The 15,170-nt window shown below is 39.0% G+C and overlaps 1 protein-coding gene across 2 annotated transcripts in view; it reads left to right on the top strand.

Annotated features, from left to right (window-relative positions):
* LOC117805395 (monocarboxylate transporter 2-like) overlaps positions 1-13,228 on the top strand; it is a 55,288-nt gene extending 42,060 nt beyond the window's left edge. For both annotated transcript variants that reach the window (XM_034674113.1, XM_034674114.1), the window contains exons 3-5: positions 4,382-4,525; positions 5,616-6,416; positions 7,707-13,228. In XM_034674113.1, coding sequence (XP_034530004.1) covers positions 4,382-4,525; positions 5,616-6,416; positions 7,707-7,981 — 1,220 coding nt within the window. In that variant the 3' untranslated portion in view covers positions 7,982-13,228. The remainder of the gene's footprint in view (positions 1-4,381; positions 4,526-5,615; positions 6,417-7,706) is intronic.
* The last annotated feature ends 1,942 nt before the right edge of the window (positions 13,229-15,170 follow it).

Raw genomic sequence — 15,170 nt, 5'->3', positions numbered from 1 at the left:
AACTCAACTCCTCCTCTGTTTTTCATTCCCTGCACAAATGTGTGGTAACAAGGAGCTTAGGAGGGAGGCATGCTAGTTGTAGGCTGTCTTAATAAACACAAAGGTCGGTTTTACTCCCCACGTCTGCAGATTTGAAGATCTAGTGGATGATTTTTATTTGTCATGGATAAGTGCTAGCGCTAATTAGCATAGCCACATAGCTACATGTTCATAGCTGTAGCTGTAGCTGTGTACCAAGACACACGTCGACATACTGACAAATAAAACAACAAGAAACACTAAATCTGTGACCAATCCTTCAGAAAGGTCCTGCTACAGGCGCCTCTCCGTCAGGATCAGATTCTGGATCAGATTCAGAGGGTTGAAGTAACGTGATCTCTGAGCAGCCGTGTATATTCAGCCAACATGTAAACATTAGATCAACGTGCTGGAGAGCCGAGGCACATCCACTTCCTGAGGGGGCGTGGTCAGAGAGAAAACAGAGTGTTCTAAGGAGGACTGAAGAAGAGGGTTTTTCAGGCAGACCAAAATCTGATTTCAAAGTGTTTTTTTGAGCATAAACTTTAAAGACATGTTTTGGGGACCTCTTAGACCAATATATATATTGATGAAAAAAGCGTGATATGACACCTTTAATGCCTGCAACATGGATAAACCAGACATAGTTTCACAAGAAAAGCCTGTGTCCCTTTGCAGCAGAACATCCTACTTTAAAAGTGATGGACAGCCAGCATCCTCACACTCTTAGCTACATTAGCCTCTATGCTGTTATTCACATTAAATAATTATTAGACATTGGGTTTTGTCCAATGTGTAATGAAGGCCATGCTGCGTCTGGTCAGGAGATGATGAGCCTTTTACAGTGAGATAATGTGCAGGCCCAGGGCCTTCCTCATCTTTCACAATTCTGGTTCGACCAGGCCCCTGAGAATACTGATCACTGCTCTGGATGCAAATGAGGAGAACTCTCCTCAAGGTTGAAAAAGATTCATGCAGAGGATATTTAAGTCGAATGACTCCTCGGCCAGTGTGGCTTTTTAAAATGGGCCTGGCCTGGGGAAATATGGTACATCTTCTGGACAGTAATGAAGGCTTTATTCAAGGAAAAAATACGTCTTTCATTACTTTTCTTACTGCAGTTTGATTTACACCCCCTGTACTTTATATTCAGCAAAGGAGAAGGTGTTAGTTAAAAGGTGGTGAGTACTCTTTAAGTGGATGTTGTGCAACAGAACTTTTTTCATTAAATTAATGTAATAATAGAAAGTTACAGCACAGTAATACGTTTCTTTAATGTATTTTACATTTCTTTTTAATATTTCACTCGAGAACAATTGATTCACTTTAAAAAAAAATTTTTTTTTTCCATAAATACAAAAAAAAACCATACTGAATTTGATGAGTAATTGTTATGATTCCCCTTTTATCAAAAAACTGGACAACATCAGCAACAATCAATGAGAGCTATTTTTGTATAGTGTACAGTAAGGCTCCTTTAAGTATTAGTGAAAATATGTTTATGAACTTCTTTGGCAAATATGTATCTAATGCATCATAAAATGCAAAATTATTCCTTAAATACATTTTCAAGGTTGTCATAAAGATGGTGACCTATAATAGAAGAGAGGTGCCTTCATTATTGACCCTCTCTACCTTGGAAGCCTGTTCTTGTACTGCGTAACATGGGCCGAGTCAGTGCAATTTCTTGGCAAGACTTCCAACAAAAGCCCTAAAGGCAAACACTTCTAGTTACATGTCTTACTTCTGCAGTGTTGGTACTGACGTCAGAGCAGCAGCAGAGATACTAAGGGTTGACCTCAGCAGAGAGCAAAAGTTAGTTTGAAAATCCCTCTGGCATTGTACTGACTGGAATACAAGACCAGACAACAGACGAGAGAAATATGACTTGCTTTGACTTGCCTGCAGGAGTGTGGGAGTATATAAGGCTCTGAGGTTAGAGGGGCTCAAAGAGATAAGCATCAACAATAGTAGTTGGGAGTAGCCCATACAGTATGCTTAGTGGAAGGCTCCAGTGTTGAAAAAAGAAGCCAATGCAGAAGTGTAAAAAAACTGCAGGTCCTCTAGTGTCCACTTGAGGATGACTGCAAAAGCCACAGAATCCTCATAATGCCCCATGTTAAAGGTGACATATCACGCTTTTTTCATCAATATATATTGGTCTAAGAGGTCCCCAAAACATGTCTTTAAAGTTTATGCTCAAAAAAACACTTTGAAATCAGATTTTGGTCTGCCTGAAAAACCCTCTTCTTCAGTCCTCCTCAGAACACTCTGTTTTCTCTCTGACCACGCCCCCTCAGGAAGTGGATGTGCCTCGGCTGTCCAGCACGTTGATCTAATGTTTACATGTTGGCTGAATATACCCGGCTGCTCAGAGATCACGTTACTTCAACCCTCTGAATCTGATCCAGAATCTGATCCTGATGGAGAGGCGCCTGCAGCAGGACCTTTCTGAAGGATTGGTCACAGATTTAGTGTTTCTTGTTGTTTTATTTGTCAGTATGTAGACATGTGTCTTAGTATACAGCTACAGCTACGAACATGTAGCTATGTGGCTATGCTAATTAGTGCTAGCACTTATCCATGACAAATAAAAATCATCCACTAGATTTTCAAATCTGCAGACGTGGGGAGTAAACCTGACCTCTGCCAGAAAGGCAGCAGGACCTTTCTGAAGGATTGGTCACAGATTCTGTGTTTCTTGTTGTTTTATTTGTCAGTATGTAGACATGTGTCTTGGTACACAGCTACGACATGTAGCTATGTAGCTATGCTAACTAGTGCTAGCACTTATCCATAATAAATAAAAATCATCCACTAGATCTCCAAATCTGCAGACGTGGGGAGTAAAACAGACCTTTGTGTTTATTAAGACAGCCTACAACTAGCATGCCTCCCTCCTAAGCTCCTTGTTAGCACACATTTGTGCAGGTAATGAAAAACGGAGGGGGGATTCAGTATTATTTTATACAGTCTATGGGCTGAACAAGCTCTGAGCTCTGACTCCGTGACAGACCGGATATTGTTGTTACGTAACAAAAACATGGAAGTCTGAAACGGCTCGTTTCACACACATTTACAGAAAGGTGGAGAAATCAGAACAGGGGCAGAATGGATTTTTTTCATCCTCGGGGGGTTTGTAGACATGCCAGGGACACATATTTCAGGTAGAGAACCATTAAAAAGTCCATTTTGCATGATATGTCACCTTTAAAATGGTCTGAATTGCCTACTTCTCTTTTCATGACTACTGTTCAGTGACATATTTTTTGAAACTCACCTGTACTGATTGTATAAAGGCTAAGAGTTATGTACAAATTTGTATAGTTAGGGGTGTGGTGAGTTGACCTTTGCCCACCTACATGCTTGTAGTTAGATTGATCAAAAGTAAGGCTGAGACAGCTTTTTTCAAGATGGCGACCCCCATCATTGCTCTTCATAACGCCTCTCCAGGAACCAATGGGTCACATAACTGAGACCACATCCATGATTTATACAATCTATGGTACGGCACCAACATTTTGGCGACCTCCTTGTTGACGTAACAGTTTATTTCACTCCAATTCCAAGTTCCAATTTTTAAAAAAAGTTCTAAACACAACTCAGTGATGAGATCCAATTTTTCAACATGTCACAGTTTTTTTTTGTAATTTGTTATGTTATTAGATGGACATTACACTGTTATAGCTGGTGTGTTGACAACTATGACACTGTACATTCACTCTAAGAAGAACCTGTAGTTAATTGTAAAAGAACCAATCACAGTGGCGGTAATGCTATTATAGTTGACCCACACTTCTAATTGGATAAAGATTAGTTAGATCAATAAGTTGATCTGGTGAACTGGGGATTTGCTTTCAACAATTCACTTAATTTAAGACATTTTCTGACAGCTCTCAGTGACAGAGATGTTAGCAAAGAAACCAAAATACAGGAATAATAAAAAAAATGCTGTGTCATGTCCTCTTTAAGTGCAATGTGTTGGGATTCACCTTTATACTTTAAGCAGCTTAAAACCCAGGTTGTAGAGTAAATGACTTGATGTACTGTAACTCTTTGTTTTCCAGCAAAAACATTGTGTGTTTAAATAAGTGAATGAAATAGCAGTCGACTCTCTTTTATGAACGTCTTCTCCAATTCTTCACACGGTCACTCACTCATCTCAATTTGATTAAACACAAGCCCGATGGGAGTGCAGGGTTTAAAAATGGAAACAGCCCATTGCTGCTATGAATAGAGACTCGGCTCCTGCTGGTGTATAGCTCTAATGGGATTAAATCATTATACCTTCACCTCCAGTGACCCTGAATACCGTAAACATCTGACATGTTTGAGTTGATTTGATCGTGTCCATTTGTTTCAGGTCCCGTCAGCAGTGTACTGGTGAACACATATGGCTGCAGACCCATCGTCATGATGGGGGGCTGCCTCTGTTCCACTGGCATGATCTTAGCTTCCTTCTGCAACAGCGTGGTCCAGCTTTACATCTGCATAGGAGTAATTGGAGGTAAGTCCCCCTGAGTCTACCAAAGGCTATTTGGGTTAATTTGATTAGCCTCTACCTCCAAGTAGCAGGTTCAAAATAAAACCATTGTTGTAGGCAGTATATTGGCTCTGTTATTGTGCTGTGTTTCAGCATTATTTCATGTGCTAACTTCCAGCCAACTTATAGTAAGGCCTTTAAAAGTAGCACAATACTTAAAACACAATAATTTTCCCATGGTAAAGCTGTGGTTTTACCTCACTGAACAACATTAAATCCTTTAGGCTTATATGTCAAAGGGCAGCTGTAGATGCAAAATAAATGTCTAGCCATTTCCCCTGTAAATCATACCATATTATGCATCAAATAATCGATACCCATTTAAGAGGGTATACTTTAAACAGTGCCTTATGCTACACTGGAGCTCTTTAACAGGCACTACTTAATAGAGTAGGTTTTAATATTTAATTCAAGGCAAGCAACATATGGCTTAAATGGGCTTAAATTTGTAATCTACAACCATAATACATTAAGATATGGTTATTTATGTTTATTGCATTGCAAAAATGAAAGAAATGTAGAAAAAGTGCAGATTGTGTAAAAAAAAAAAAAAGAACTGCAGAGGTTCTGCTGATTCACAGAGGGCACTTTAAGGTAAATGCTAACACTAGCATGGTACCGTGCTTACTGTGACATTGATGGCATGATGATTGTTAGCTAGCATAATGCTTAGCTTTTTCTCTATTTTACAAACTAATCGTGGCATGCTAACATTTGTTGAGTAGCATGATACAGTAAGTATCATTGGAGCAAATTGCAACAGACAGCAAAGGTATGTTCTCATTGACCTAAAATATTGGACAATTCAAAGAACCACCTCACAAACATGGCTACATATCAAAAGGATCACTTTGATGGGCAGGTTGCTAGCTTATTTTTTCATACAAGTAGTACAGAAGTGCACAGTTACTTCTAACAAAGCAGATGTTCTAATTGGTTCCTTTTCTAGTTGAGTTTAAGGTGAAATCGATCTGTCTGTTCTTAAGAACTGTTACATTAACAGTTGTAGCATGTCTAATAGTGTTTCATGTATGTCTGCCATCTTTCTCTACAGGACTTGGCCTTGCTTTTAACCTGCAGCCAGCCCTGACTATGATAGGAAGATATTTCTTCAAGAAGCGTCCTATTGCTAATGGGCTGGCGATGGCGGGCAGTCCAGTCTTCCTCAGCACTCTTGCTCCTCTCAACCAGTACCTCTTTAACTACTTTGGCTGGAGAGGAAGCTTCCTCATCCTGGGCGGCCTGCTACTGAACTGCTGCGTGGCTGGATCACTCATGAGACCTTTAGGACCCCCACCTGGCAAGATCAAGAAAGAAGAGGAGTTAGTTGCAATGACCACTACAAAAGAAAAGCGGACTGCTTGGAAAACACTTAACAAGTACTTGGACTTGTCACTCTTTAAGCACCGTGGCTTCCTCATTTACCTTTCAGGCAATGTCATCATGTTTCTGGGCTTCTTTGCTCCTATTGTCTTCCTTGCGGCCTACGCTAAGGACATGGGTGTGGATGAGTACTCGGCTGCCTTCCTGCTCTCAATTCTTGCTTTTGTTGACATGTTTGCAAGGCCCTCCATGGGGTTACTTGCCAACTCACGCTGGGTTCGGCCAAGAATCCAGTACTTCTTCAGCTTCGCTGTGCTGTACAATGGGGTGTGCCACATCCTCTGCCCACTAGTAGAAAGCTACACTGGTCTGGTGGTGTATGCCTTGTTCTTCGGCTTCGCCTTTGGCATGGTAAGCTCAGTGTTGTTTGAAACACTGATGGACCTGGTTGGGGCTCAGAGATTCTCCAGTGCTGTTGGACTCACCACCATCGTGGAATGTTGCCCCGTCCTCCTGGGTCCACCTCTTGCAGGTATGATCTATTTGTTTGAGAGCACATATTGTCAAAAATGTAAGTTATATGAGCCTCAAGTCAGCTTCATTGGCAATGTTTTCAAGGCCTATTGTAACACCTTTAAGGTACTTCAGCTTGCACTTCTTACACGTGCATTAGCGAGTAGGGCCTTTTCTAGTGTTCTTAAGTCACATAAAGCCCTCTGAGCTAGCTTGTCAACAACCAAGCTAACACTCAGCAGACTTGGTTGGTTTCTAAATATTAAATGAAAACAAGCAACTTTTACAGCTGACTTGTTTCATAAATATCTGAACTGTTTTTAATTATTTTGTGTGGTAGAGGATTAGTTTAGTCAGTAGTTGATAGATTCAAGTGGATTACTACTGAGATAAGCTACAGTAGTTTCTCTCATTTTGGGCTCACAGCTCTTTACACTAGGGAAGGGAGGGAACAGGAAGTATTAAAAGCAGCTGATCTTTAGACATATTTTAGGGAAAATGTATCTCTAATTAGGGATGGGTACCTTTCACATTTGAACCGATACGGTACCGATACCCGGTACCTGGGAATCGGTACCGGTACTCAACGGTACCAATTTTCGGTACTTTTGTGTTTTTATGTAGTATAAATATTAATTTAAATAAAAAATCTCAAATTTGTTTAATTTAACATATTTATTCAATTTAACATGAAATGAACAGAAACAGGATTATATAGGCGATTAGATATATTAGCTGACACGTGCTCGTGGCGTCTAATTGCTCTATCGGGAGTTTATCAATGGACACACGTGAACGCCTGCAGACGGGGAGGAGTCAGTTCTCCATCTCTTTATAATAACAGGACACACAACTTACTTGTTGGGCATTCACGCACACAGGAGTGGTTATAAACAGGGTTAGGTAGTCGGAACGAGAGGGTCAGTCTCAACCATAGACTGTAGAAAATAAACTTAATCCTCATGAAGTTCTGCCTCGTGGTTAGTGCACGCGCCCGTCAGCTGCAGGCTCCATTTGGCGCGCTCCTGCGCAGATCCAGAAAGCAGAGAGCAGAGACGTCCACCCGGTCAGTCTGACTTTATTACAGGGCGACAGTATGGAAAATCACCTACTCCTCCACTCCCTCACAGTCACAGGGATGCGTTCAGGTACCGAAACATGGTACCGTTTGATTTTACGTGAGTCGGTACTCGGTAGTACCGACGGAATTCGGTCAGTACCTATAAAAGTACCGAATTCGGTACCCATCCCTATCTCTAATGTATGTGTTTCAGGTACTAATCTATAAAAACCTTCTGCTCTTTTACAGGAAAACTCGTTGATGTCACAAAAAACTACAAGTACATGTATTTTTGCTGCGGAGCCGTGGTGATTTTTGCAAGTATCTGGCTCTTCATTGGGAACTTCATTAACTACAGACTCTTGGAACGCGAACGCAAGTGTGCAGAAATGTACAAACGGACTGAGACAGAAGATCCAGACCAGCTCAAAGATCAAAAAGAGGCTGAAGCGCAGATGTCAGAGGAGTTGGCTGACAAAAATGAAAAAGGTGAGCAACCCATGCAGCGGGAAACTAACATCTAGATCCTACTGCTCTGCCAACAGCTCACCTTCACCTCAGTGGCAAGCTCGCATCTCCCTCCACTATGATCAAACTGAGCTCCAAGCCAAGAAGGGCCTCCGGGTGTTCCACAAGGCTCTATTTGGGGTCCTCTGCACTTCTTTAAAAACCAACTGCCAAAGCAACAGCTATGTTGTCCGAAGCTGTGAGGTGTTGTGTCTATTAGTCAAAGAGTATAAGCTTTGACTATGACAGAAAAATATCAAGCAAAAGGAAAAGTGTAACAATATGTATGCATGTGAGGAGACTTTAAGTCAGAAAATGTAACAGAGTGTAGTACTAACTGTGTTTTGTTTTTTGCCACGTTCACCTCATATCGGATTAAGTGTAAATACAAGACTGACGGACAAAAACATTCATGACACCTTGTGTCAATCAAAGCCAGGATGGATTATACAGCAGGATGTATGTACAAACTCCAAATTTGTGTCAACAGCTAGCTTGCATAGTAGCTAATTCAGAACTGTTAGCAGATTTGAAAAGTTCACAGCCAGAAAATAATTTCTACTTCAGAAATGTGTTTTCTTTTCCAGTTGGTCATGGTTGACCTGTGTTAACTCTGCTCCGAAAATTCTGAATATTCCAAGTTGTAGCCATTCCTTTCTTCCTACTGTCTTCCGATATGACGTGAATGCAGCATCAGTGTGTTGCCACTGTTCCAATAGCACCAGCAACTAAATCCAAACTGAAATATTTCTCAAATAGATATGAAGAAGCAACGACAGGGTTTATTTATGATCACAAAGAACTTTCTTGTGTTGAAAGGTCATTAGTTTAAAAGCTGATAACAGCCAGTGTCAATATTCACTGTACATTCATACCTCGAGTAACTTTATGCATTGTCTTTTTAGACAGATTGTGATTAGTTGGAGGCTCAGGTTGCACCAACTGAACAGCTGGATCAAATTCTACAATCAGGCAGCAACTTCTGCAAGCAATCTCAAAAATTACTATTAACCTTTAAGAATGGAATCAACTCCTAATTCTAATGCTAATGCTTGTAAGATCATATCAGCAGGGAACAAAGGGAGAGTTCAGACCTGTCTTAATGGCAACAATTATCAAGCCTAAAAAGGTTGTCTTGTTTTCCCTGGTTGGTTAACTCTATGGGAAACAATAATCCTGATGACTTGTTGATTGTGTTCCTCGCAGTGTGAATGTAGAGTTCGCAATCCCATTGCACTGGAAATAGTCCATCCATCTGGCGCCAACTGTGAAACAAGAACGCAAAATCCTAATTGCACTATGTGTAATATGGCAATTGGGTGTCCTCAAATTCCCACTTCTTGAAATACAGAACAGATGTTCTCACAGCTGGTGACGCTGGTGCCCGTGTATTATGCTGCCCTCTTGAGCACTGTAATGCTGTGTGGTAAAACCTGCACAATGTCACACTTTAATACTTTTGATCAAGTCATAAAATGCTTCCTGTAGGTTGTCTAGTGTTCCATATACTCTGCACTAAAAAAGAAACTACCATACATCACCCCTAACATCTCTCTAAAATTGCTGCAATCCAATAAATTTAATTATGGTTGAATGTAATTTCCTCTGTGGGCCTTAATAAGGTATTAATGACCAAAACCATCTGCAGAATAGGGTTTTTTGTTCTGCACCTAGAGCCCATGAGCAATATAACCTCTCATTTTATAACAGATATACAGGGAAATATATTTCTTGAACCACTGGGACAGTCCATCAATGATACATTGCCTTAAATGTAATGTAATGAATGCTGGGGAGTTGTACAGTGAATACTTGATAGTATTACATGACGCTTATAGACCGTATTGTTAAATGTGTGACAAACTTTTAAACTTGCAAGAAATCAGTGCAATCTGCTCCATTTGTCTCCGAACATGTCTGAATGTGAAAAGAAACAATGAAGCTATGAGATTAAGTATTGTTGTATAGTGTCACCATTAACTAATCCACTAACAACATACTACTGATGATACTAATCATGGAATGCTTCTCAAGTCTACCTGTATTCACAGTCGTATTGTGTGCTAACAAATCTACTTGACTAACCTATCATTTAGCAATTGAAATGTTGCTGTGAATATCTGTATTGTTCAATATTCTATCCATTCCATGTGTGAGTTTTTGTAAATGTCATCCTGTCGTGCTGTTCGGTTTTCATAACAAAAGCCTGAGGCTTTGGTCTCATACTCCCACCACATGGTGTCCTGTCTCAGATGTTCTAACAAAGCCAAACGCATTTCAATAACAAATGTAATTTTTCAAAGCAATCATGAACAAAAAAACAATGTCATTGTTCCTGTTTTTGTGCTTTGAGTAGTCAAATGTGTATTCACAGTCATGAAAATGGATGTCCAGCTGTGTAGCGGTGGCTCTCCGCCATGTACTGTCCTCACCTAAGACTCATTACAACCAAACACTACGTAAATGTGAAATGTTCTTCTGGTTTGTGATGAAATCCGAGGGAAACGGTGTTGTTGTGTTTGGCTGAATGAATTCTCAGGGTATCAGAGGAGCGTTGTTGAGAAATTCTGCAGTTTCACTTATTGTAAATAAGATTTAATTGAACGATTTGCACACTTCTGTTGATAGTTTATAAAAGCACTTGATCTTTTTCAGCTTGTTTGTCTGACCTCAACTTGGTCTAAATCTCTCCACTTTGTGATAAGGAAGGCTCATTATGACTGCAGCCACAGCAACTGTTATCCTCAGTTCACTGCTTCACTATCGAGGTAAATTGTAGTTTGTTTGTTTGCAAAGCTATTCAGAATTAGCATAGTCCACCAGCATTTCATGCCAACACAGAGTATTTTTATATCACCATGTCTGTACTTTCATTACAGCTTTAGCTGTCGAACAACTTTAATGAAACAGTACACTTAAACAGCAAAAAGAGTGATGCTTTCACTGATGTCACTATGCTCATGTACACATTGACTCTGAATGAGGGAAATACACTGCTGTACAATCACTTTCTGCCAAATAACACTGCCCCCTACTGGTTAAAAACCACCAAGACCAAACGGCAAAGAAAGCCCAGCTTCCCTCTAGGCAAGAGAACACACTCACTTTTTCATTTTTCTTTATAAATGACCAAACATGGGTTCAGTTCCATGGGTGATGGATTTTTTTATATTTTTATGTTGAAGTAAATAGAACAAATCACAATGTACAATCAAAGGGTTAAGTGGAATATAAGGGAATATAATTGAGTCATCATTTAACTTTTTTTTTTTTTTTTTTACATTCTTTTAGACTTTTTTTTAGATATTGTTTGCCAGAAATCAGTATAAAAAGAAAGAAAATGAAGCAGTTTTATTTTCTCTTGGAAATGAAACTTGGCTTTAAGCATTTAGGCCCTAAAAGAAGTCATATAATTCTTCTCAGGGGTCCAGAGATAATTAACAGGATGGGAAAATGTTAAAATTAAGTTGTTCCATGAAATTGTGTAATTCTCTACACTATTCAATCATTGTATTTATTATCAAGGGCCCCCCTATCATTTCATTATAGCAAAATTGAACCAATACAGGGTATCAGGACCCCAATGCAGACCCTAAAAGTCCTAACTTAGGTTCCACATTTTATGAAATTCTACCTGTGATGCAAGACCATGATGTTCAGATTTAAGCAATGCATTTTTATGTTCAGCATTTTCTGTCCTTATTGTTTATTCTATGAACAAAAGGAAAACACCTCTTTTGATTAAATCCTACTAAGAGATAACTGACAGAATAGGACATGCACCAATAGCCTTACCGATCTTATCACTTAGTATTGTGTTGCTTTCTTCATATGTGTGGAATTTGTGTAGACACAGAGGTTTATTTTGAGGTTTTGCTTCTGACCAAATTTGAACGAAATGTTAAATTGAATAAGAAATATTTTCTCTGCTCTTGTTTTATTTTTGTAAGCGCACATAAATGCTGTTTGAAATAAGATGTTTGAGTGTTCACTTTAGGAAAAGAGCAGGATGAATATAGTTTTGTTTTTTTAAACTATTGTGTAGATTTTTTTTTTTTTTTCCTGATTACGGCTTTAAAGTTTGAGAGAGTCTGGAAGACTTGCCTCGTAATGCTCTGTTGGATTGTATGCTGGTTAGCTAATGTTTTGGCTTTTAAAGGCACGCACTTAGCAGCTCACATAGTGTGTAGCTGATAGATATGACTGCTTATTGTATTTCAGAAGATTCATAGTTTGAACTGTGAGGCAGAAATTGGGTGAGTTTAAATTTGCAGGGTAGAGTCGAGAGAGAAGTTTTGTAGCTTTGGTGTGAAGAGTTAGGGGATAAGTGTGTTATCATGGCCGGATTAAATTCCAGTATGTAATCTGAGTTTCTTTTTTTTTTTTGATTGACTTGCCCTGGATTTGTTTTTACTTTGTTGGAAATCCAGTCTCTTTATTTATACCAGATTTTTGGTTATCATTCAAAATCCCATCTTCAAATCAGTGATTTTACATAAACATGTACTCAAATATCTTCCAATCAAGAACAAATCTCGCAACTTCTTCAACAAACTTTCTTTTTATGACTTTTTGGTATTGATTTGTTTAAAAAAAATGTATCAGCATGTGTCGGTGTTGACTGTATACAAGGTGGTTTGCTACTGGGAGGCTGAAGGACTCAGGCTGTTATGCTTCCTGTGCCTTACTGTGCTATATTCACCATATGAAACAGGTTTTTGTGAACACTGTCAAAACCATTAATTTCTATCTCCGCTGATATGCACCCTTGTTTACATGTCATTGTAATCTCTCATTTTATGTTTTGTTGCTAATCATCAAAAATTCAATCCTGTTGTCTTAATGATAAAACCTTGTTTAGACAAACACACTGTTACACCGGTATAGAGTCAAACTATCCATAAACGATTTCATCTTTGCTACAGATTGTGTAAATAGGACTTTGTACACATAGTAAAGGATGCAAATATTTCTATTTTGAGGACAGTTGTGTTCACATGTTTTGACTTAGTGCTGTTCTGTGAACTCAGTCCGTTACGTCCTTCCAGTAGCAGACGCGCTGTGTGCTTTCTCATCAGGGCAAATCTGTTCTGTATTCTGGCATTATTTTTCAGCGTGTCAATCCTTCCACTACCTCTGCAGCTGTCGTGTCAGAGTGAGGAAAAGTACCACACGGGTATCGAAACCTAAGTTATGTTTTTGTAATTCTAATAGAATGTTATCATCTATCACAGTAGTGAAATAAATAAAGTATATATCCACCACGTGTGTCTGTTTGTGATTTTATGGTTTGACTGAATTTATACCTTTAAATGTGGCTATGGGTAAAGTAAGACCATGGTGATAGAAAAGCTTTTACTTTTTAAAGATTAAAAAAACAAGACAAAAATGAGTTAAATGCCCAAAAGAAAACAAATAAATTGTGGTATTGATGTTCTTTTTCCTGTGGAAGTTAAGACATAACTTCAATGTAAATTTTATTATTCCCAAGGAGCATTTTGTTTCACAGCTAGCAATGCAAATGATTTAGTTCAGATTTTTTTAAACTGCATGGGACAAAGTTATTCCTCATTTACCAGAAACTACCTTTCAGCAAAGATGTTATTGTGTTGTGTCAAATGAGTCATATAGTAAATTCTTACTGATTTAAATGCTATATGCTAATTTATGCTGCTAGTTTAAAAAAGTTATGAATCAATCCATTTAATTATTTGTAGAGAAAATGATTGCACACTCAGAACCAATGATTTTATGTCAGACATTTCAACCATCCCTAGTCTTTCAGCAGACAAGTTCATTCCATTAAGTTTCAGATACAGACACACTGAACAGTGATTTGGGGATTTTTCCAGATGATCGGGCTCAGCTCAGCACTAACAGCTGGCTCTGTAGGCCCATTCAGCGCTTTATTAAGGAGTTGTTCTGAATTTAACAAGTGTGTTAAATTTAACAATGATATAACTTAATGAATGGTTAGTATAGGTTCACATACTTTACTAAAGGTATTAAGTATAATTATACTTTTATGTAAAAAAGAATCATTTCTTAAGCACCATACATTAACATCATGTTTGGCATAAAAGAGAACCCATAGGGATATCAGATAAGATGCATGCATAGATAGATAGATAGATAGATAGATAGAGAGATAGAGAGATAGAGATAGATAGATAGATAGATAGATAGATAGATAGATAGATAGATAGATAGATAGATGGATAGATAGATAGATAGATAGATAGATAGATAGATAGATAGATAGATAGATAGATAGATAGATTAAAAATAAATAAATAGATTAGAAACATATAAAGTGGGCTGAATGGTGGTGCAGTGGTTAGCACTGTTGCCTCTCTTCTCATAGCAAGACGGTTCCTGGTTTGAGTCCCTGTGCATGTGTGGGGTATCATTGGGTACTCCAGCTTCATCCCATAGTCCAAAAACATGATCACCAGGGGCCCGTTTCAGAAAGTAGGTTAAGTGAAAATTGGTAAACCCTGAAATGAGGGAAACTCCGGTTTTCGGTTTCTCAAAGCCAGTTCAGCGTTAAACTGACTCAGTTACCCGGGGAACTTACTCCATGAAACTAACCTGCTCGCTGGCAGGTTTGCTTCACCTAACCCTGAGTTACCCCTGCTCAGAAACTGAAGCCTGCAGACTGAAAGCAGTCATACGGGGGGGCACTTTGACACTTTGACTAATGTGCCTGTCGTTTATATTAACGGGAGGAGGAGAGGAAAGGAAAGTCAGATAATACAGATTTAGTAAGAAGCTACAAAGTCCTGAGTTCTGAACAAAAAGAGGATTATAAAATCATCTGTCTGTGGTCTCAGACATGAGTTGAATGTTGCATGGCAGACTTGTTTGATGGGGGTCATAGTGAGTAACATTTTCAAATTTGTTGCCATGGTGAATCGTGTTATCTGTGTTCCATTGAGGAGGGCTTTTTACAACCCCATGCACGAGCTTCACTCAGGGTTAACTTCACTCAAAGTTGATTGAAATAACTGTTCTCACCTGTTCTGAAACCAAACACTCTGAGTTTGACAGCTCAGGGTTCGTCAACCTAGAGTTCAGGTTTTGACTCTGTGTTTGTTAAACTTGCTTCCTGAAACAGGCCCCAGGATTATTGGTTACTCTTAATTGCCTGTAGATGTGAGTGTGTGCATAAATGGGTGTCTGTCTCTCCAGGCTAGCCCTGTGGTG

This window comes from Notolabrus celidotus, chromosome 21 (genome assembly GCF_009762535.1).
Source record: "Notolabrus celidotus isolate fNotCel1 chromosome 21, fNotCel1.pri, whole genome shotgun sequence".
NCBI classification, from domain to species: Eukaryota; Metazoa; Chordata; class Actinopteri; order Labriformes; family Labridae; genus Notolabrus; species Notolabrus celidotus.
Note: the sequence above shows the minus strand (reverse complement) of the source record. Positions and strands in the feature narration are given on the sequence as shown.